At 35.8% G+C, this 25344-nt stretch overlaps 1 protein-coding gene across 1 annotated transcript in view; it reads right to left on the bottom strand.

The window, feature by feature from the left end:
* LOC134535270 (E3 ubiquitin-protein ligase ariadne-1) overlaps positions 1 to 25129 on the bottom strand; it is a 52425-nt gene extending 27296 nt beyond the window's left edge. The window contains exons 1-4 of the mRNA XM_063374345.1: positions 24716 to 25129; positions 17851 to 18003; positions 17400 to 17465; positions 16330 to 16545 (exon numbers count right to left, since the gene is read on the bottom strand). Coding sequence (XP_063230415.1) covers positions 16330 to 16545; positions 17400 to 17465; positions 17851 to 18003; positions 24716 to 24922 — 642 coding nt within the window. The 5' untranslated portion in view covers positions 24923 to 25129. The remainder of the gene's footprint in view (positions 1 to 16329; positions 16546 to 17399; positions 17466 to 17850; positions 18004 to 24715) is intronic.
* Positions 25130 to 25344: the final 215 nt, after the last annotated feature.

Here is a 25344-nt window from a genome sequence, read left to right on the forward strand (position 1 = left end):
CAAATAGTGAGTGAGTGTCATTTCTCTATGTCTGACACACGATCATACACATAGTAAGGTCTGGCAAATTAATATTTTTCTCCTTGGTAAAACCAGTTCGTTTAGTGGAGCTCACAGCGTCTAGCAAAATAAAGGTGCCAATAACAGTTTTGTTCTTAACTTCATCAATAGATAGAGTAGCCTTGAATTTTAAACACACCATCGTTTGAGGCGTTTGTCATGTCTAATTTTCGTTTGTTTGTGCCGTATGCGTTCCTATACCATTCATCCGATTGCGATGAAATTTTGGTGATTTGTTATGCGCATGCCCGTGAAGGTTACTGAGACGGTATAACTATTTTTCAATAGTTGGAGCACGAATCGTGTCAAAAAATGTGTTTATTTCATTTTATATAGCGGCACTTCGTCTGTTTTTGTTGTATAAGTGCGCACGCATGACACAATTTATTTAAATATAAAAGAGACAGAGATAGAGTGATACATATACAAGATGTATCAAAATTCATGTTACAACGCTCGAGGGTAGAAAGCTCTTATTATTTGCAACCATTTTTGCCAATCAACATGTTGCCGGAAACGTGTAGTTAAGCCCCTGTAGCCCCAGAAAAAGTCAGCGTAGGCAACCCGTTGTAGAGTGTTAAGTTGTGGATGTGTGGGCGTTCGAGTAGAAAAATAACCTTTTTAATCGTGGCACAGATTTTAATTTCACTCTGAAATCAATCACAGCTTCGGCTTTGTTTCACAACATTGAAATTGTTGCATACGTTTTAACAACGTGACAGCCTAAAGCAACGGCTCATAACACACCCACCTTGAGCGACACAGAGGTGGCAACGGCGAATCATGTTTTCACGGATATGCTGGAGCATGTGTGGAGTCGACCTTATGATTTCGAACGCTTCAATGATTCGCTGTGTAAGCTCTTCTACCGTTTCTACTGGCGTAGCGTAGATAAGCCCTTTTACGTAACCCCACAGAAGGAAATCTAACGGGGTTAGGTCCGGTGAACTTGGCGGCCATGCGACAGGGCCCGCTCGTCCAATCCATCGGTTTGGAAATGTTTGGTTTAAATACTCTCGCACTTGCAGGGAAAAATTCGGTAGTGCCCCGTCATGTTGGTACCACATCACACGTCGGACATGCAATGGAACCTCTTCAAGAAGACCTGGTAGTTCGTTCTGAAGGAAGTGGAGGTATCCGGCACCGTTAAGTCGTGGCGGAAGAAAAAAAGGCCCGATGAAGACGCCGCCAACAATACCGGCCCACACATTAACTGAAAAACGTTCCTGGCGAGCTGTAACACACGTTGCATGCGGATATGCGCGTTTCACGGATATGCTGGAGCATGTGTGGAGTCGACCTTATGATTTCGAACGCTTCAATGATTCGCTGTGTAAGCATGACTGTTGTGCGAAATGAGAATAGCGTCTTGAGTGAACTTGGCTTCATCGCTGAATAAAACCGCTAACTCGGGGTTCCTCAATACTCTTCGAATGTACCAACGAGAAAAGGTCATGCGAAGAGGATAGTCTGCCGGACCCATGTGTTGCACTTTTTGAAGGTGGTACGGGTACAAGAGTTGCTCATTAAGAACTTGCAAAACAGCCATTTTGTCAGCGTCCATATTGGAACCTTTGACCTTGTGCTTGTATCCGGACTCTCCTCAAATCTCTGAAGTACATCTTCTTCAAAACTGGGAGTACGAACCCTGCGTGGAGCACCAGCATTTGGTCTTGTGACGGCACATGTACCAGTATCACGCATTCGCTGAGTAAGTCTTGCAAACATGGTGTGAGCTGGAATCCTACAACCCGGATATCGTTCTTCGTACAGACGACGGGCGGCTCGTCCATTTTGTCTAGCTTCCCCATAAACAAGCAGCATGTCCGCGTACTCACTAAACGTGTACTCCATTGAGCTCCACTAAAACGCCGCCCTTTTCAGAACCACAGTGAAAGAAATGACACCACGAGTTTGCTTGTACGACAGAACAGTCAACGACAGACCACCAGTGATATCAAAACACACTGCGACTCTGCGATGTCACGCTGCGCAGTGCTATGGCACGGCACGAACGGAAGAAAAGATGTGAGGGCACCACCAAAGGAAGTAAAAAGGGGCGGGGGTCAGCATTCGAAATCGTACCGTCCTCTCGAGCGCTGCCCGGCATCGTCAACACGTAATTTACCACAGCATCGTCTGTCTCGCACAAAGCCCAACTAGCTGCCTACGCTGACTTTTTGGGGCTACAAGGGCTAAACTACGAGTTTCCGGCAACTTGTTTATTGGCAAAAATGGTTGCAAATAATAAGAGCTTTCTACCCTCAAGCGTTCTAACATGAATTTTGATACATCCTGTATATATAGTGAGATAGAGACGGAGAGATAAGTTGAGATAGAGTGAGGTTTAGAGAATGAAATGGGTTAGATAAAGAGATATACCTATAGATGTATAGAGCTATATAGAGACATATATAGAAGATATAGAGATAGTGGGAAGTATATATGTAGATATAAAGAGATAAATAGAGATAGAGAGATACATAGATGTATATAGATGTAGATAGAGATAAATATATATAGAGAGATGGATAGATGATTTGTATATGTGGAACTACTTCAAACATATTACAAAACAAAACTGAATGAGGCATTGCAATGCAGGCCGAGCATTAGCTAGATAATGGAATCTTTTCAATATTAGTAATCTCTTATTTTTCAGCTTTTTTCTATATTGCTTTTTAAAGTCTAAATTACATACATACCAGGTAAATAACTATAAACTGGCAGAACAACGTATGTCGGGATCTGAAAGTGATACAAATTAATTTTCACACTTGACATTCAAATTAAGAAGACAATTACTTACTACATCTGATTTTTGAAAAAGGTCCCCTTCACCCTGTGTTCAGCCCGGGCAACGCCGGGTATTGCAGCTAGTTTTCATATAATTTTTAAAATATTCTCAATAAGAATGACATGACCATGTGTGGCGCAGGTAGATACATAGTTTTCTGTGCTGTGTCACTAAGTGAAAACTTCCATTATATATATATATATATATATATATATATATATATATATATATATATATATATATATATATATATATATATATATAATGACGACACCTGGCTCTCTGACCCCTGTTGTGAGTGATTCCCTGTCGTGACGAGAGCGTCGGCCAGCCTAAAACTCAGGGAGTGAACGGGTCCTCACCTTGTGGCTTACAACAGGGGGCCAGGACAACAGCAACCCCTCGAGCTGTCGGCCGCTTGAGACGCCATTTAGTTTGGTCTATGTAGGTCCCTCATTCGGTCTATGTCGTTAAGGCACTGGCTGCTAAATGGCGAACCATTCCCGAGTCGCTAGCGATGAAATGCGGAGCAGCGCTCAGACGCGTCCGTCGCGGATGAGAGACGAGCTACAATTGACTCCCACGCACCGGCGCAAGGCTAGCGGGAAGCAGGGGAGGGGGATGCACGAAATGCGTGGGAGACAGTACGCGGTCCGGGTCAGATTGCACTGTCATTTATCACACCAGCCGCCACGCTCTGGTGCGCTCACCACTCGAAGCACCACTCAAACACTTTTTTACACTCATGCCCGGACCAGACGGCTATGAGCAACAGCGGGCCTAGGGACCAGGATAGACACGACAGCTGTGCTCCTTGTGTGTATATTAAGGGAGTACTGAAAATTTTGACATTTTGGTTGCTCTTAGCAGTAAGTGTTTATCATATCAAAAATTGTTTTTGGCAATAGTTTGACCTTATATTTAGAAGGATTAAACAACTTTGAATAAATTTGATTCTGTGTCTACTAAGGGTTATGACTTTTTTTGTCCTTCAACCTGTACTTTTTTTCCATCTCTTTAGCTAATGGTTAGTGTTACCAAATAAAATTTCAAACAAACATTCTTGGTACTACCCATATGATGCACATAACTTTGAAAAAACAAAAAAAAATAAAAAAAAATCTTTATATTGAGAGAGTTATAGTGATTTTTCAGTTTTTCATCAAGCCTTTCTTATTTCTATTACCTTGGTCTAAGTTTTTCCTTTAACGAACTCAACGAGATTTACCACAGGGTGTCTACAAATATCTGGTAAACCAATTTCAGGAACTTTTAGTACAATCTGCTAACCATTTTGGACGTTTCAGGACTTTTTCTTCTTTTTTTATAGCACAGTAATAATAAGCAATTAATGATGCACAAATGTTATATAAAATAAAAAATTTAACAAATAGACCTACTACACAAACTAAAAGCTTAAAACAGTTTGGAAAATAATGAAACATTTGTGTTACTGCTGCAAATAACCAGGACATAGTAAAATAGTTTTACTCTTAAACAGTGGTCCAATACAGTTTCAGAGGCAGTTGAATTGTTCATTTATTTCTTCATACCTCAAGTATCAGTCTCAGACTCAGCTAAGCCAAATAAAACTTACTTTAGGCCATATAAAAATCCCATATCAAAGAATTTACTTTAAATTTTATTTATATTTAAATATTATTTTTCAAGATTCTGTATTTTTTCTTTAGCCTGCAATAGTATTTTCTTTTTAGCAACTTTCTGGCTCGTTTAATTTAGTTTGCTTTCTCTTCCTTTCTTTTTATTCAGTGCTGATTTTTTTTTTCTACTAGTGCCTCTTGCCGCTTTGCAGATGCATTCTCACATACAGAATAATTGGCTTGGGAATCTAAACACTTGCAATACCTCCAGCAGCAGCAGCAACAGCTCCATAAATACTGCACATAGCAATTAGTGAGTGCTCCTCTACGTTCTCAACCAAACATTCTGTGTTAACAGAGACCCTCTTCCCACAGCTGCATTCCCATTTTGGAATAAATGTCACCAACATGTATTGTTGCAGACCCTGCCCTCACTACTTATTAAATAATGATTTATTATGACTCATTATGTTGGTTCATCATTGTGACCTCCACCTGTTTGTCAAACCAGAATTTGACCTGCAGACGAGCACAATTTCTTCACTCTGTCAGGGGTTGCCAAACCCAGCGAGTCATGCACTAATTGCACGCCCCATCAAACACAAACAAAACATTCCCGACTCCTGAGCGACGGTTTTAAATCATTCTACGATTTTACAAATACTAAAACAAGAGAACTGTGTGGAACGACTGAAAATGAAAATAACACTAACTCAATAAATTCTGTTGAAAAATGTGCAGATTTATTATCCAGCTAACTCACAACCAAGTTACATCAATATTGCTCCATGACAAATGTCTGCTACCAAAAATGCCATAATGTCATTAACATAATGATTGGCATGCATTAATAAAATTACATAAAAAAAAGCACATTAAAAATATATATAGCAAATTAAGATAAATATTACAATATTTAAAAAGGTGGACAGCTCTAGCCTAACAACCTAAATATATTAAATACATTATTTTTAAAATGAATGTGTTTACAATTTAATATCTTAAAAAAATTATATTTAAGATTAACAAAGATATTAAAGTCCCTCAAAAATTCTCTACCTAACCATGTACTAAAGTTTTTTGTTTAGTAATCACAAAATTTTGCTTATGTGGGTTACCCAACTTATTAACAACACAAAAATTATTGATTAGTAATTCTTTGGTAAGCGAATTTTTAAGCATGCTAAAGGCGTAATCACTTGCCACGAAAAATGTTTCTAAAGTCTAACGAGGAAGTTACTGCCAGCAGGTCCACAGTAAAGATTTTCTTTGGTTAAACACCAAAATTTCCGCCGAAATTTTAAATACATTCTGCGAGGCAATATTTTGTGTATTTCGTTAAACAGCTTCGTAAATTTAGAAACTGTTCCTTGTTCAAAGTCCCACCTGAGTCTGATGTCTTCCAGGGAAATAGACTTGGCACGAGCAATATAAAATTGTAAATTTATAACTTACAGTTTCTCTTCACATAATGTCGGCGGCACACACCCAGTGTGCATTTTTGCGACTGCAGTCCTCGCAGAAATCCACAGCCACACACCATCACGGCCATGATCACAACAGCCGCCAACGGTTATTTTCTTCTCAGCGAATTCGGGGTGCGACGTGCCCGAAACGCGGCTCGCAACTCACTTGTCCCAGCACCCGCCCGGGACTGCGGAGTGTGCCAAACCATACACGTGCCTGCATCATCAGCCAGGTTTCCCCCTCTTCTTTTTGCACATTACTGCCATCTATCGCCACAAGTTCACACTGTTCAATTTCCGAGTTAAAATGGTGTCGCACTATGGACAAGTTTTAAAACTTCCCACTCAATAGTTTCATTTCTGCTCACTTTCAATTTTTTTTTTTATATTTTCGTCACTAACGAAACACCAATAAAATGCACAACAAAAAAATATCGACCTATTTAAACAGCTGCCACTACATTTAGTAAATTACTATTACCTACCTATTAGAGCTGCCCTTAAAACATATTAAGAATTACAATAAAATAATAACTAAAATAAAATAAATAGAGTGTCAAGAATTAAAACACCAAAAAAAAAAAAAACACCCTAGATTTGTTGCAGCCTAGGGAAGGGCTACATCATGTTCAGTACACTGGTTACATGTGCTGATATCATTTATATAACAGCTTTTAATTCCTTTTAAGAAGTATTCCTATGTTTGCCATATATTTTATGATCATAATTTACCTATTTTCCTTTTTGCATGTGATTCTGACGATTTGCTGACTTTGTAGGGAATAAGCCCCTAGGCCTTGTTTTTACCTGTTTGTTGGTAAATTTAAGTTTGTATGTCATTTAACATTTTTTTATGTACCTACGGTTTTGTTTTGCTTTGTTCTTAAATGAGAGTATTAACATAGTTGTTTATTTTGTACTTGGGTACAAAATTCTTTGTCTGAAAGCTGATACAATAGTTTGGCCGGTTGCGTGAAATAAGTGTGAGAGAGGCAGAAAGTTCTGCAACCGTGAGAAGGGTCTCTGGAATTTGTCGGACCACTGTTGCCATGTGCCAACATTGGCCTGTAGTTTTTTTTTAGGTAATTTTGTGATTGTTAAAAGTGAGATCACCAGACAAAGGTGATGTTTTCTTCTTGTTGCAATTTTGGCCAGAAACACCTCGCTACGAGAGGTCAGACTTTGCATCCAGCTATGGTTTTGTGAGGGATATGCTGTGATTGGCTGAGACAGCACACCTTCAATTTTCTCTGGGCGGTATACAGGTGCACGTAGTCTCAGACAGTCTTATGTGAGTTTAGAGAGTAGGTATTTTGCAAGTGTGGTCCGGGTGCATACAATCAACCTTTTTTTCATTTTTGGAACATTTATCTTGAATTTTTCAACCACAGTCGTCTGTAACAGCCCAATACAAGAAGTACAAAGTGACTGTGCCACTGTTCCAAGGACGTAGTCCTTCGGCTTTGTACCGTGAGTTAGTGTATGACCACAGGACTTAACTATGAACTATACTTAAATATTCATCCTTAGGTACCTGCGAACAATAAACTTGTTGGTTCAGAGATCAGTAAACAGGTTATGTGCAACATGTTTGTAAATTCTAATGTACTTGTTTTTGTGGTCACAAGATGGCTGCCACGATGACTGTGAAATTTCTACAAGTCTTAATAAAAATATGTTAATATCAGTTCCTGTCTGAGAGACATTATTCCAGTAAATGATCTACAACACTATCAATTTCTTTAGTACTAACTTGATTTTTCAGCGCCAACTTATTTATGAAAGTGTTTATAAATGTCGAATTCAGGCTGAATTTTGAGCTAACCCGGGAGGTTTCTGTCTACTTGCATCTGTTTTCCTGTCAAATTTTCTGACTGAATTTTTAACATATACATTTTCACAAAATTTAAAGTAGTCTCATTTAATGCAATCTGCACCTGAAGGAAAAATTTGGTACTCATCTACAAATGGTTCTTGAGCCACATTTATTTACCAGTCCTTACAATTGCATTTGTTATAACAGTTGGAGACAGGCAAGATGCTCATTTCACAATTTTGTCATCTCAAAGAGCATTTAAAACACAGCTTGCAAACAGTTGCAAAACTTCCTTGCAATCATTTTTGAACTGTATGAACTGCACTGAAATGTTTTAATGCAGATTTTGTGCCAAATCCTACATCAACATTTTCCACTGACTTAAAATTTGCTTGGTTTCTTGGGTCAAGGGCAACTAACTTTGTTCCACTTTGGCTATCCAATAAATCGGATATCTTTCTTTATAAATATGGTTGCTATTCCGTTTAGCATAGAGTACTAATCTTCATACAAAAATGGCTTGAAATGTGGTTCAAAATTGTCCAACTGCAAGGAAACTGACAGCAACAAACATGGATCAGACAACTAGATTTTACCTTTGCGAAATTTTGTGAGTTTGGAGGATGTTCCTCAACTGCAGAGACCTATTTTCTGATAAATGGCAATACTTCAAATTACCTCTTCAAAGCAATGGCATTTTCAATCCATCGAATTTGGCAAAATTTAAGTGGAAACAGAAAAGAAGAATTATATGTACATATTCTGATCGCCGAGATGGAAAATTCTTAAACAGATACTAGATTTCTCTTAGAAACTCATGAATCTTCTAGCCTACATCTCAGTGAGCAGTCTTGTACACTCCCTGAACTATATGCAAAAACTTGATGCTGGTCTTCCTACCAGGGTATGTTGATTTTAATCAGCATGATTTAAATCGTGATTTTAATCATGATTTAAATGATGTCATTTTTTTTAAATCAGTGAATAAAATCAATTTATAATATTGTTACGATTTTCCGCGGGGGTTCGTAAAGGATAGCCCAATTAAAGATTTTTATCACACACACAGCTTTATTTATTACCACTACTTGTCACTTACAAATAATCTTCTAAAATGGCAGATAATTAACTACACTTAAAGAAATGTCAATTCCCCAGTCACTCGTTTCACACACCTCGCTGGGCCGCACTTCCGGCGCAACTCTTGCCGCAGCACCCCTCGTGGGTCTCCGCCGCGGGACTCCGTCGCCGCACTCCGCCGCCGCCGTCACACCCTTCGCCGAGATCCCACACGACGACTCGCTCGCAACTTCACTCGGGACTCGCCGCGCCCGCGACTCTATCGCCCGGAAACTCCCGACTCCGCTGAACTTACTCACTCCCTGCCCTGGAACCTTAGTCCAAGGACTTCGCCACTCTGCCGCACCCGCGGCACTATCGCCCGGAAACTCCGCCGTGGGAGAACTCCCGACTCCACTCACTCACTCAGACTCTCTGCCCTGGAACCTTCGTCCAAGGACTTCGCCACTCTGCCGCACCCGCGGCACTATCGCCCGGAAACTCCGCCGCGGGAGAACTCCCGACTCCACTCACTCACTCAGACTCTCTGCCCTGGAACCTTCGTCCAAGGACTTCGCCACTCTGCCGCACCCGCGGCACTATCGTCCGGAAACTCCGCTGCGGGAGAACTCCCCACTGAACTCCTCAAAGGTCGGCCCAACCTCCTTATATAGCCCTTGGGTTCCTGTCCAGAACAATCGGGCATGTCTCCGAGATATCGCTTGACCTTCGCCGTCGAAATGCCCAGAAACGCGTCGTGAGTCCTCTAAGGACGCGGCGGCTGCTCAAAGAACGCTGATAAACGCAACAAGCATCGGGTTCCCACAAAACTCGCCGATAAACATGTCTGAGTCCTTTTATTCCGCAGTGCGGCCTCTTTAAGTAACTCGATCTGAGGCAGGTGCGCGCTGCGACGGTCAGGATGTCGCGAGATAGTATGACACGAGATACCAGGGAGAGGATGCGGGTGGAAGAGGGCGCAGACAGGCCGAACGAGCGCGGCGACGCCAAGCACTGCAGCCAAGCGCGATCGTAACATTATGAATGTTAATATTTCCTATACTGTATTGTTTAAATCAAGTAATCATGTCTACTTACATAAAAATTGATTGCTGCAAAGATAGAATGAATAAATAATAGTTTTAAAAAACTAAAAAACACTCTTTATATAGAAAACCAAACTAAAAAATAGAAAATAAATTTTAATAAATCTGAATTAAGAATAGTGTAAAAAAATTTTAATAAATATAAATTAATAATAGTGTATATAAGAAAAAAATTATTTTTATTTAAAAAAAAGTGTGGGGTGCTTTCTAATATATTATTGAAATGATAATCCTTCTACTCATATATGTCAATAAAATATTTATAACTATTGACACCATGCACCTCACGCTTTTTTTAAATAAAATACATTTTTTTCTTATATACACTATTGTTAATTTATATATTTGTTAAATTTTTTACACTATTCTTAATTCAAATTTATTAAAATTTATTTTCAATTTTTTAGTTTGGTTTTCTATATAAAGCGTGTTTTTTTAGTTTTTTAAACTATTATTTATTTTCTACTTTTTAGTTTGGTTTATTTATAATTTTAAGTGATACTTCTATATCGATGTATGGAAGAAATTTTTTAACAATGTAAAAAAATTTGATAGTTATTACATCAATTCACTATTAAAGTAGATTTTGAATAGATATTGGCTGCAGTTAAAATAAAATCAATAAATATTGTTTTATCTCAGAAGCGTCTCTAGATGTGGCTCAATTTTTTATTTATTACATGACTTTACTATTAAAGTGAATTTGAGTAGATATTGGATGCTTCTAAAATATATATCCAATATAGCGTGTTGAAGAACTACAGTACTCAATAATTTCAATATCCTGCTATGAAAATCAATATATTTGGGAAGTCATTGATGTTTATTCTAATTCAGCATATCTGATGGGTGACCATACTTAGTTTGCAAATGTCTCACAAAAAATTTTCTCACATTTGTTCCAGTCCGATTTCACCGTAAGTTTCATTTGCATGCAATTGTACCAAACTACACTGGAGTTCACATTCTTTGTTGAAATCTTTAATCCACTGGTAAGCATTAAGTTTCTGCCCGTGAATTTCTCAATCATGAAATCTTTTGCAATTTTCCCTAAATTTTCAGTATCAGATATAGTTTTTTTTTCTTCAAGAAATTTTTCTAACAGTTTTTCCAATTTTTTATTTGATCCACTGGGTATAGATTCAGCACTATTTGTTTTTTCCTCAATTTCTTCCAGGTAAAAATCCTTAAACTGTAAGTTTTGCTCTCTATCCAAATAAGTTTTTGATATATCATCTGTCAAACTTATCCATATTTTCCGTGTTTGATGTCTTTTATTTAATGATACTAACCTTTGCATAGTTTGGAGTATTTGTAACTGCTTGGTGTAGATTTGCAGGTTGGTATTCAAGTGGAATTTCAAAAATCTGCCCATCAGGTGTAGCTATTGAGGTTATGCATATGGTGTTTGATTTTCCATCTGCTGTTGGTTTCACAGCAAAATCAAACCTCAATTTTTCCATGTTTCGTGAAATATTTGCAGAAAATGGTGTTTTATAATAATGTTTCACTCTTGGTTAATTGGTAAAATGAAACAAAGACGTAATTGTGTTTCTCTATTTAACGAAAGAAAAAAACATTTAAAGCCTTTATTTCAGGGTTTTTTTTTTCATATCTTTACAAATATAGATAATATTCTCTTCAAGAAAGTATATTGTTCACAATAATCATAACCCACTCTCACTTTTCATTTAATTAAATGTCACAAAATTTAGTAGGCCAAAGACAAACTGAAAGAAAAGAGTTCGAACATGAGCGAAATGGTTTTCTTTACAATGTGCGAACACGTTTCTTTCAGTTTGTCTTGGGCTCGATATAAACAAAGCCTACTAAATATTGTAAAATTATATAAATTGACAAAAATCTTATTTTGCAAATTCAATAATGGAATAATCTTATCAAATTAGTGTATTGTCATTGGTCCTCGATAAATCTACAAAGTTTGAATAAAATCTGGCAGTTTAAAGTGGGTCAAAATCGCACCCAAAGGAGTCGGTTACAAACATACAAGTGAAGCTAATATAAAGTGTGTAAAATTGAATAGTATTTAATTTCTTCTACAGTGTATTTATAGTTATTTTGAAACACTTGTTAAATATAGGTGGGTGGAATGTACCTTTAAATGCCACCTCATTTTCTCTCTTCTCTCCTCCACCTCATGTGTTTGTGTTGTGTGTGTGTGTCATATCTCCTTGGCAACAGGTTTGTCTTCCAACAATGTCAAATGCTATTTTTATAACTGTAGGAAGGAAATTTTCAGTTCTTTGGTATGTCTGTTCACTTGGAGTTCATCATAGTGTATAGTTGAAATGGCTGGAAGAAAAAAGGACCCCATCTGGATCTATTTTGTTGAAGAACCAACATTGTCACATAAAGGTCTGAAAGCTACCTGCAAGTCATGTGGAAAACAGTTAATGGGGTTGGTTGCCAGAATGAAAAAACATTTTGAAAAATGTCAGAAGGAAGAAACAGAAGACGATCAACTGTTTGATTCTGAATCAGCACAGAGAAGTTGCAAAGGTGATTATTGGCTTTGCTATAAAGCACATATTAAAATAATACTGTAAATATTGTTTTTCTAGTACCTACCACATAAATCTTAATTTCCAGGTTAGGCATAACATGCTACAGTGAAAGTATCTATAGATTTTGTTTCTATTGTTTTCTTGCATACATATTTTATTCTGAAGTCTGCACAGTCTCGAAAAAATCTTATTAAAATAACACTAAAAAAATCTGCATCTATTGTTTCCTTAATGATAGGTTTTCCCTGTATCTATTGTTTGAAATTATTGTCCCGCCATCAAATTTTAACTGCGCAGATCGTTCAATGTAAATAATGTAATGTCTTAGAATAAATGATGATGCAAAACAATAACCGAAATCACAAAAAAAAAGTAAAAAAAGAAAATTATGATTACGACGAGCATTTAGTTTTAGGTTTCAATCGTTGAAAAAAATATTAACATGAGTTAGATTAGTAAAATTCTTAGAATGGTGACCCAAATGTATCTGTACGTTGGTTGTGATGAATGTCTGTATAAAGAGGAACACAGAAGATATGCTGAGGCGTTTGAAACCAGTCGCCATTGCACTTGATAAGATTCAGAAAGATAGCAGTACGATTTACACTGACGTGTGGAAAAGTCTAAAACGAAGTCTTAAAGATGAAAACCTGGATGCAGACAACATGCAGAAATTTTCTAGTCGCTATCATCAGGCATTGGATGGAGCACATTTTCTGGCATATCTTGTAGACGCACGGTTCTGTGATCAACATTTGACAGCTAATGAAAAATCTGAAGCTCTTTCATTTGGAAACAACAGATACATACAAACACACAAAGTCTCTGCTGCCTGTAATTATTAAGTTCCAAGCAAAATCTACTACCTTCCACGACTTTTTGTTCAACGACAATGTCATCTCACAAGTGTCACCAATAGATTGGTGGAAAATGAACATCAATTCAGATACTAATGAAATTATAAATGTCATAGAACCACTGTTAACAGCAACTGCTTCGTCTGCATCAGTGGAAAGAATCTTTTCCACATTTGGTATGGTTCAGTCAACATTAAGAAATCGACTGGGTACAGAAAAAGCTGCAAAACTTGTATTTTTGTTTAAAATTTTAAATAAGTAATATTTTATGTAGAAGTTTTACTTTGAATACTCTCGTATGTGTGCAATTCTGAGAAGAAAAAAAGGAAATTGTGGTTTTGGTTTAAATTACTTTATTTAGAACAATTGGACTATAAGGGATGACAGAAGTGACAAAGTTCATTTGAATATGTATTTTCAATGTAGTTATTTTCTATAAGACATCTTTTTTTTTTTACTAATGTTAACTATGTTACTGTACTAAAAATTTTCATAAAGTGACATCATTAACTTTTCCTTAAAACATTATGCAATGTAAAATGTGGTTATTTCAAAGAAAGAAAATTAGGCTAGTTGTCTTTACAAAATGAATTAATCTGTTATTAATTGTACTGTAGAGCAAAGTCAAGTCATGAAAACAGTTATGAAAATGTACTGTATATTACACATATTACAATTTTTTTATATTTTAATCAAAAAATTGTATTTTAATTTAAAAAAACATATTTTAATCAAGAAATCTGATTTTTTTTTAAAAAAAAATCAGTATTTTTTCATATCCTGGTACCTACATAAGATATGTAATTTATCTTTATACACTGTCAGAGAACATTAAAATAAATAAATCCCTTTAAGTGCCATCTCTTCTGGCAGTTATAGGGCACAAAACCTCGTTTAGTGCTGAAATGATTTCCGCTGTTGTCACTTTGTCATTTATCATGTACGTCTGTATGTTGTACACAAACTTAGGACTTGTTACATCACTGCTGGATGTACCTGCCAATCAAAGTCCTTCTGTGTCTATTACAAATGTGTTAGATAAATTTGAGCTTTGTCTGGGAGGCATTTACATGTAAGTTTGAATCACCTGATTGCAGGTATCCAACTGAGCACATAAACAGGTCCACGCCCAATATTTGCCTCATTACCACTCAAATTCTACCTGAATTGAAAGTGAACATGGGCTGTTTGCCAGAATTCAAGTCATTCCTAATTGAATGTGGCATTTTCCTTTATTTTATGTGATTTCACCGAATTAATGCCCCCATGACCGATGTCAACATTTGTTCTACAAATGCAGCACAATGCTCAGTTTGCATCCTTCTCATTGCATCTCAGCCATGTCAATTTACATACATATGTACTCACATATGGTAATTCATAACAATTATGTATCTTGAAATATACATTTTCCAGGAAATTTATTATATGTAAATTATGAAGTAATAATATTTTAACAACATAAACGGAAACATCTATGCAATCTCCAGTTACCTAACATCACAATGCATTCACTTGGCACCAAAAGACGAACGAGTGAAGCGCTATCATAAAACAAATATGTTAAAAAATTATTTTCTTAAACAAAAAAACATGCACATCGATTTCTTTCTCGTAAAGCCAAGTAAAACCTAATAGCAACATAAATGGGATTGAATAGACTCAATACAACAACAAAAAATTACGCTTCTCTTGTTAACATACTTTCTAGACTTGCACAATGACTTCAGTTGGAAACAGAAAACGAAACTGAACCGACTCAAGTTTAAAGTAAACCTATGCCGTTTATACTGCACAAAAACAGCTGGATAGCCATTAATACGCCATTTCACTAGCGCATGCGCAATTAATCAACACGGCCTGTCTCTAAACAAAACAACTTTATAGGCTAATCAAATATAAAATACTGTTATAAAGATTAGATTACATCATCATTTTATACAATTTCCTGAATTATTACAATGGACTGTCCTAAAACAATTATATTTAATGAGCCCCTAAATGCTGAAGTGAGATGTTAGAAAACAAACCGAAAGTTAGCAAAAGATTACTGTAAATTAAAATTTTTTGACTTTACACACAGTTACCCTTTATTTATGAACTTTTTAGTGACTTAAGTGGCCAACCCTTCAGTTTCAGCACTTTTGGCGACTTTTGGAACTTTCAAGACCTGTAAACACCCTGTATTATCTCTAACTTTTATATATCAGACACAAAGTTATTTGTAGAGGTGTAAAAGTAACGAAAAAAATGTACCCGTATGTATTCGTTACTATAACAATTAGTACTCGTTACTTTTGTATCGTTACTCGTTACTTCTGATACCGCATAACATGCTTTGTTATGTAACAGCAACGAATCGAGTCGTATTTCGTACGCGTACAGTATGACGTCGCGTAAATAATAATAGATCGAATATAAACAATTTAAAATATTTGATGATTAACAGCTTTTGTTAACCAAAAAACAATTAAATCTCATTAGAGCTGCTTTATTATAATATATCTTTTAAGATAAGAACATGAAACGTGAAAATACGCGATAATAAAAAACAAAAACATACATATTTATAATTTGTAAAAAATACTTTCTTACGTTTTTTTCTTTTCCAATCTAAAACTTTGTCTACACACACAATACCTTTAATAAACAGTAAAAAACTTGGATGACGAATTTCCAAATTATACTTTTATTAATAATAAACAAACATCGTTCTTTGTAACGAATAAGCGCGCGCATGCGTAAAACATACAAAAGATGCGAGTAACGAAATGCATTCGTGTGTAACGTTTCGTTACTCGTTACTAGATGCCGCACCCGTTACTCAGTAACGAATACATACGGTTTGCAACAGCTCTAGTTATTTATGAAAAATTAAAATAGTTATTGTCCCCATAAAAATATGATATAAAACTAAAAAAACTAAGTGGAAATTTTCTAAAGTTGAACCGTGGTAATAATGGCCATTGGTATTTTTTTTTTCCTTCGAAATATACCAAAAACTAAACATAGCATAAGTCTCACAATACTACATTCACTGACCTCTACAAAACTGTTGGTGATGAGATGCTGGTATTTCAGTTTCACCTTGGCATCTCTTACCAGCCGCATAACAGTGGCATCGTCTACCAGGATGTTGCAGCCGTGTGCCGCACACGCAATTGTCTGCCCAACGCCTTCCTCCATTATCTTTGTGGTAAGGTATTCTCCCCAGCACTGCGTGCAAAATCTGTGGCCGCATTCCAAACCCGTCATCATCTGGCAAGTTCATTATAAACAGTCACTTAAACAGAACAGCATAAAAACACAGCTACACTTATAAGGCATTACTTCAAAGATAAGCAACATGATAAAACAATTATAATTAAAGACACAAACTATGATAATGATTAATATATACAAAAATTTAAAAAAACTTAATGGTAAAAAAATTTCTCAACACCAATTATTAAGACAAAATCTAGTAATGACGTATGACTAAATTCCACAAAACTTTTATTAGGCCACAAAATTATTTTGAGAATTTTAGGAGACATTAGTTAAAAACATATCACGTATGCTATGTAAGTAGTTCCATAAATAAAATTAGAAACATGTTAACTACATAAGTTATAATTTTTAAATACAGATTTATTTTTAATGAAAAAACTAAATACTGTGTCAAGGCTCTACAAATTCTGGGCCCCAGGTCGCCATGACGCCTAATTTTACCTTGCTGGCGACTAACTTCTGTCAAAAAACCAAGATATGCCTATACAGTGGTTTTGAAAACTTCAGCCAATTTCGTAATTCAAAAATCTTGTGCAAAAATGACTGCGGCCAATAAACCACAATGGTATTTCAATTGCAACAAGTTAACACCAAGTACTGTACCAAGTTGCTATATAGGTACAATTTAAAACTTTAATGTTAAAAATAAAATCTAAAAGTATAACTGCTCACAAAAATATATTAATTTTTTTATCGCTGGCTCCAATATTTTATGCTTGGCTCCTAAAGTTCCAGAGATTTTGTGATACATAAATAAATTTCAGACCCAAGTTTGTTCCAGAGTTAAATAAAAATAACCTTAAAGTAAGATGTTTGTAACTACGCTTTTTGAAACCACTTACTGATGACCTCAGCACCATGAAGCAGATCTCACATTCTTCCGTGCCAGATGCTGTTTTCTTCAAGGGCTGGAATAGAATAAATCACACACCAATAGATTATTCACCAGATTCAGGCACCTAAACAACAGTTTGTTTTTGATTCATTTAGGGTTGTTTCTACTAAGAATTCAGAGCTTGGTATTTGAGCACTCAAGAGCAAAAACTTCAGTGACTAACAAGCTAAGTATTCACAACTTTCTTATTATTTAATCCAGCTTTAATTTTAGCTGCCCCTCTTACTTACGTCCTTATGTCACATTCGCTACCAGCCTTGAGAGCTAAAACTCATCTCGACCACCATGGGAGTTTGGTAATCACTATGTGAGCTATTTTCTAAAAACATTAACACAAGCACGATGTAACAATATAATATTGTACAGTAAACATATTACTGCATGAAGAACCTACTAACCTTAGGTCTGTTGACGGCAGGCTTTCTGAACGGGTTAATAACCCTTGCTTCTGCGAATAACTGGTCCTGGTCTCCATCATAAAACCTTTCCATTAACTTTTCCTTATCCCACTTAAAATGATTCAATAAAATTCTAGTTGTCGTGGCTGGAATCTGAAATGAAAACAGATCACAAATATACAGCGAGATTTTGATTTCCGTACAGACCAGGGCTGTGAAAAACGAATAGATGGATCACAGAAATCTCCTAATACATACGTATAGTAAAATGATTTCACTGCAAGCTTGGGACAAAAATGAAAATATAATCCTAATACATACACACATAGGTACGTACGTACATACATACACACAAACATAAACACAAACGTACACACAAATACATACACATACATGCACACATACATACACACACACATACATACACTCACATAAACTCATACATACATATACTCATACATACATATACAAATACATACACACACAAACATACACACATACGTATATATACATACAAATAAATACACACTTCCAACTTTATATAGTGGAGTGTAAAAGTAATTTGTGGACACTTTTAAAGATGTCTGTTTGTAGATACTCGCACACTTTTGTGACGTGACGTCTAATAAATCGATGAACGCCGCCTGCACGCACGAAAAAGTGTCCCGTTATGCACATTGTTCCATTACGCTGTGTCCTGTTACGCTCATTGTACGCTTGCGCCGCATCTATCTCTCTTCCACTCGATTGACCTATGCGTCCGAGGAGAAGAAAGATAGCGGCAGCACACAACTTACATCTACACGTGAACAGTTTCGTCAACTGTTTATAAAGTGAAGTGAAAAGTTAATGTGGATTTCATTGCTTATTACAACAACAATGTCGGCAATAAAGGTTAATTATTCTTGCATTTTAAAAATCTGATTACTAGTATAATTTCAAGTATTTATTCTTTTATTATTAAAAAAAGTAGCATCTATCATCGAGTGCAGTAATAATAGGTTATGTTAGATATTTGATTACAGTTTATTTATATGAAAACTTGTTCATAATTATATTTAAACGAAAAGTTAATGCGGTTTTCATTGCTTATTACAACAACAATTTCGGCAATAAAGGTTCATTATTCTTGCATTTTAAAAATCTGATTACTAGTATAATTTCAAGTATTTATTCTATTATTATTAAAAAAAGCATCTGTCGGGGAGTGCAATAATAATAGGTTATGTTACAATTGACTAAAAAATTATGGTGATTCATATAATTGATGATAGATATTTGATTACAGTTTATTTATATGAAAACATGTTCATATTTATATTTAAACTTTATAGCTAAATGCCAGTTTTTAAAATTAATTACAAGTCATCTACACATGAACAGTTTCGTCAACTGTTTATAAAGTGAAGTGAAAAGTTAATGTGGTTTTCATTGCTTATTACAACAACAATTTCGGCAATAAAGGTTAATTATTCTTGCATTTTAAAAATCTGATTACTAGTATAATTTCAAGTATTTATTCTTTTATTATTAAAATAAAAATGATTCAATTTTATTCATAAAAGTATGCAATCATTTCATCAATGGTTTTTTATGACGTCACGTTAAACTATCGTCCGTAAACCAACTTTACAGACAACCAATTCTTTTTTACAGATAATGACATGACAGAAACTGATGGTTGAACTAATGGCAGTTAATCAAATTTTTACTGTACATTACATAAACCTTCAAAAAATATATCAGCATATGCTTTGTAACATCAAAAATTGTTGAATAAATATGAACATGTTGAATAAATATGAACAGTGGCATACAAAGGGGAGGGGAATGGGGTGTTACATACCCCCTTCCCGAATCCAACAAAATGTATCAAAATCTATCAACCCCACCAACAAAAAGAAAGAGAATTTGAAAGCAAACAGCTGGCAAAGTGATTTAACCCCCGAAATTAAATTCTGCACACACTCCTGAATATAAAAGCCTTATTTAAACAGTGGTATACCTTCAAATTTGCAATACAAATTTTGAGATACAGTCTGTTTAATATAAATGAGTGGTGAAAATTTGGTTAAGACACCTGAAATATTGTAGCCCATGGCTTGTTGCAAGCGATGAAACTTTCTTTCAAAATTTTTGTATGAACATGAAAGTGAGGCTAAATCCAATTTTTTTTAATATGGAGTTATACAACTACTGAACAAAAAAAACTTCATATCCACTTTTATACCACATGTAGCTCCAATTAAACACTGGTATTTGAAATAGCATATATGAAATACAGTACTTAAAATACATTCAAACCATATATTGAATATTTTAATTCAACAAAATTATATTAAATAACAATAACAGTACGTATTGTAATTGTTTCAAAAACTTTAAAAATAAAAAAAACATTTCACATATTGCATTTTTTTTATTATTAATATAAAATCAATCTTTGAATAGATGACATCTTGTATAAACAGACAGGATGCACTGCCTGCACAGAATGTCAGCAGGCAGTCATATGACAAATGCTCTTCAAAACAGGAAGGGGACTGGTGGTTCGGTGCGTTGGGTATAGAGGTGACACACTCAATGTAAGTGGAGGAGAAGGAAAGGGGAAGAAGTGATGTGATGATCAAGGAGCTGGGGTAGGACACACTCCAGGAAGGGGGGGGGGAGGGAAGAAAGACTGATGATGCTGTTTAAAGTGGTCAAGGAGGAAAGGGGGTTGGAAGAAGCTGGGAGATAGATTGCACAGAGGAGGGTACACAGGGAGGAGACACCACAAGTGGAAGATCCAAAGGGAGTTAAGACAAAACGAAAAAAGGGAAGCAGTAATTCCTGGTTAGGACGGGGCGGGAGTGGAATGGATTTAAGGGGGAGATATCATCTGTTAGGGGTAGGTAGGAACTACGACAGAAGCTCTAAGAAATGGAAGAGTAAAGTAGTGGGGTTAACTCCTTGCCACCATGCAAAAACCCATTTACCAGGGTATACTTGAATTAAATTGAAAATATTCAATAGAAGAATATTAGTGATGACAAAGTGGAGAGCCCAGAGGCTGGCTGGAGACCCGGCCATTGCAGAGAAGAGATGACCAAAATTGTAGCCACAACAGAATATGCGAGGTGATTCTGCGATGGCAGTACGAAGGTTATAGTACAAAACAACACTCAGTCTTGAAGCCGAGAAGAAAGTTTGATGAAAGTTCCATATCATGTATCCAAGTTTATCCCTTAATCTTGATGATATGTTCCTCTACAAACATTGATCCTGTGATATATGATGCTTGCTGTTTTAATTTAGTATGTTAAAAGACCCTGGACATACTGCAAGCATCATGTGATCAATATATACGGTACACATTCATACCATTATAATCAATGTATAAACTTGGAAACAGGACACAGAACAATGAGCATGTGTCATTTTGCCTAATTTTAGGCAAAACGCAGTTAGTCAAAACGCTGTTAGGAAAATCGCAGTTTGGCAAAACGCTGTTGGCCAAATAGGAGTTAGGCAAAATGCCGTCAGGCAAAATGCTGTTAGGCATATCGCGGTCAGGCAAATCGCCGTTGGCCAAATAGGAGATAGGCAAAATGCCGTTAGGTAAGGTTAGTTTCAGTTAGGCAAAATGCCGTTAGGAAAATCGCCATTAGGCAAAACACCGTTAGGCTAAACGAGGTTTTGTCATCATAGAGACATTTTAGGCAAAATGCTGTTAGGCAAATCACAGTCAGGCATAACTCCGTTAGGGAAAAAGCCGTTAGGCAAATCGCCTTTAGGCAAATAGCCGTTAGGCAATTCGACATTAGGCAAAACGCCTTTAGGCGAAATGACTTTAGGCATATCGCCATAACTAATTCATGTTTAGACAAATTGCCTTTAGGCAAATCGCCTGTTACTCAGAACAATTACTGAATATTCTCCACGAGTGAAAAATACCAGACCCAGCTGGGAATCTAAACCAGTAAGTTTGGCTCACCAGCTACAAGCACTAAGCGCTGAGTCAAAAGTCGGATAGAATATTAGTGTTTTCTTAGCGATGAAACTATTTCCTAATGCAAGTTCTGTGTGCCTCTTGGTGCCACAGAGATAACAAATCGCCTTGAACTATCAATTTTCAACATTATAATAATTATAGAGCGAGGGACCCTGGTAAGCATTAGATCACATTATAATAATCAAAAGAAAAGCGTAGAAGGAAAAACAAAGACCAAATTTATTATATACAATACTTTCCCAAACTATACATAAATAATGTTGTAAAATATTTTACTTGCGTAATTGTAATTATGCTTAGTAAAATTTATTAACAGTTACTAGTGTTCACGATGAATTTTATTCCTTTTCAATTTAATTTTACGTGATCCTTCACTATTTCCCTCAGGTACAGCTTATGTAGGAATCAAATGTGATAGTTTTTGGTCATGCTGAAATGTGTGTGTTATTTTGACTAAATAATATTTTTATTAAGATTTGATTAAAAGTGGAAAAAGTGCAGAGAAGCAATGCCAGTTTATGGTAGTACCTGTACATAGCGTGTACTGATGCAGTAGTGGTGATGATTAATGCAAGAACCTGTAAACTACCTGCAGTAAAAGTATCATAACCCTTGATCCTGATGGCAAGATGCTGTATACATTGAGCCTGTGATCCATAATGCTTGCTGTTTTAATTTAGTACATTAAAAAACCTAGACATAAACAAAAATTGTGTAATAACAAAGAATTGTGATTGTAAGTTGAATACAAATGAAAAATTGTTTACAAGACCTGACATAAATTGTTTATATTGTGATATTAGTTTTTTTTATAACCAGGATCTTATGACATACTAAATTAAAACAGCAAGCATCACATACCACAGGATCAATATATACACACAATCATGGACCATCAGCATCAAGGGATAAAGTTGAATACATGAAATGGAACAATTACAGAGAATATTAAAGGGCCTTAATGATGATAAATCCTTGGTATGCATGTTCAAGCATGGAGACCCCAGATAACTCTGTTGTGGTGGTGGAAGAACCTGGGGTGATGATGGTGATGAGAAGGTTTTCCACTGCCTTTCGCAGTATGAAGCTCAATGGACATACACAACAGAGTCCTGGACCAAGGCAAGTAATTTTCGTAAGTGACAAATTCCCAACCCAGCCAGGAATAAAACCCAGGGCCTTCTGTTAACCAGCCAATGAACCAACAGTTCTGGCATTTTTCAATGCTAATAAAGGTTGTTAAATTGAAGGGCCCCGCCTACCCAGGCGCACATACGGTGTGAAGAGCTTCAGAAACAAACCACGCACTTTGAAAACTGCTCAAAGTATCAGAGGGGTGTCAGTTTAAGAAAAGCATTCAAGAATATGCTGAGGGCAGATGAGTAGTTCTGTCCCCATGTTTTGTTTTTAAAATGTATGTTTAGAAGAGTTAAAATTACTAAAACACATGTTTTCAGAATAATTTGTAGGCATGAAACACCTGATACCGATTCTTGAAAGCAATCGAGGGCCTTGCATTACACTTTTATCTTCATTTCTATGCAATAAAATGTTATGGTCACCGCTCAAATATCATAGGTGCCCTATGTGCGACGATAAGTCTGCACGCTAACTATGCCACAGCCTTATACTTAGAAGCGATACTGTGCTACAAGCACCAACGAGCCTCACACCATCCAGCCTCACTAACACAAATACATCTCTGACTAGTGGGTCCCTTAACTTAAAATATTAAGCAATGCTGTATATTTGTTTGAGTTTAAGTCATACACCAAGCAGCAAATATAATTAGGTGCAGTACTGCATTGAGAAACCACATACAATTCTTTTTAAATTTCAGGTGTAAGAAGAAAACACTGATAAATCCCTACTTCTCAATAAATTTGAAAATTATATAAAATATAAAATTCATATTAAGTGGCTGTAATTTTGGTTTAAAATTTTACTGTCTTTGGGAAAATGGCTGAAGCTTATAAAATGTATTTTTGTTGGATTCTATTTGCATATGTGCATGCAAGTTCTCATTCCTAGACTATATCTGCAATAAGAAGCACACAAACAGCATGTAAACAGTACAGCAGCATACGCATAGCACAGAAATCTTGGCTCCAATTGCACAGAAAACATCAGTTTTCAAAATTACAGTATTTAATTTCCAGTTTTTTTAATGACTTTTTTTTTCTATGAAAAGCAAGTCTAAAAACCATTTTTTGCTATTATATTCTGCTGACAAAGTATATGCTGATTGGAAGCAAAAATAAATCGGCGTACAGCAGAAAAAGTTGCATGTTCTGCAACTTTCTGTGAACTGTGCGCTAATGCTTTCTCCATTGTAGTAGCTGCTATCTGTTTATGTACATTCAATGTTCATGTAAGAGTGCTGTATGCATTCTTTTAGGAAATTTGCCCAGCCTTCAAAATTCAGAAGCATGTCCGCACATTTACCCTTAATTTTATACAATATATGACCCTATCCTCACTGTTAACTTCAGAATTTGATAAAAATATGATACAAAGTGACCAAAATCAATCCATATTATGTTTAAGGAAAGGAGAAGGAGTAAACAATGTAAAATGGTGGAGTAAATGTTTCTAGTGTGTTCAGTGACTTATCTTTTAGAAATGTTTATATAGTTTTTAGTTTTAAAATGTAATATTGAAACTTATTTTCATTATAGAAACAAATGCATTACAATAAATGTTTACAAAGAAAATAATGTTAAAACAGCACTCATAATAACGTTTGAGCTGTAAAAGATGTATTGCTAATGAAAATGTATGACAGTAGCTATAGTACACATAATTCATGCACCTGACTATTTTTGCCTCTATCCATAGACTGTCATTCCAAAATGAGCAGCCATACATTACCTCCACAACATTATTCACTTCTTTGATAGAATCTACCATGTGTTGAACAATTTCTTCGGTTGATAATACTTCGTATGGATAGTCGTCAACATCAGTCTGTCGCTCCCTTGCATTATTTGTCTCAACTTCCATTGCAAAAGTATCTTCCCCGCTAGATTCATTCCCAGAATCACCATCATCATAAAGTGTTTCCTCTTCTGAATCCATTATATGCAAGATGAACACACTACTGGGAGTAACGCAGCACTGAAATAGTGTTTTTTTAAAAAAAATCAATCACAGAAAGTCGTCACTTGTACAATTTAAACAGACTAGTTTACTACAAAGCTTTATGTACCTAGCAACTTCCTTGTTCTTTCTATGACGATGTTTTGCACATGACGTCAGTTTGTTACTTACGTGAGCGTACCAACCTTTGTCCCAAAAAATATATTTCATGATCATGATTTCTCTACTTATTACCACAGAAATAAAAATAAAAGAGTTTAACAGAAAACGTTTAAAGATACCATTCATTCTCCATTTGCTAGCATAAAAGATTGAGAAGGAGCAAAAAATACATATCTAAGATTTTAAAATTTTTACAAAATGCATGAAAACTACAATTGTTAGATTAATAAGAACAATTT

This window comes from Bacillus rossius, chromosome 1 (assembly GCF_032445375.1).
Source record: "Bacillus rossius redtenbacheri isolate Brsri chromosome 1, Brsri_v3, whole genome shotgun sequence".
Classification (NCBI taxonomy): Eukaryota; Metazoa; Arthropoda; class Insecta; order Phasmatodea; family Bacillidae; genus Bacillus; species Bacillus rossius.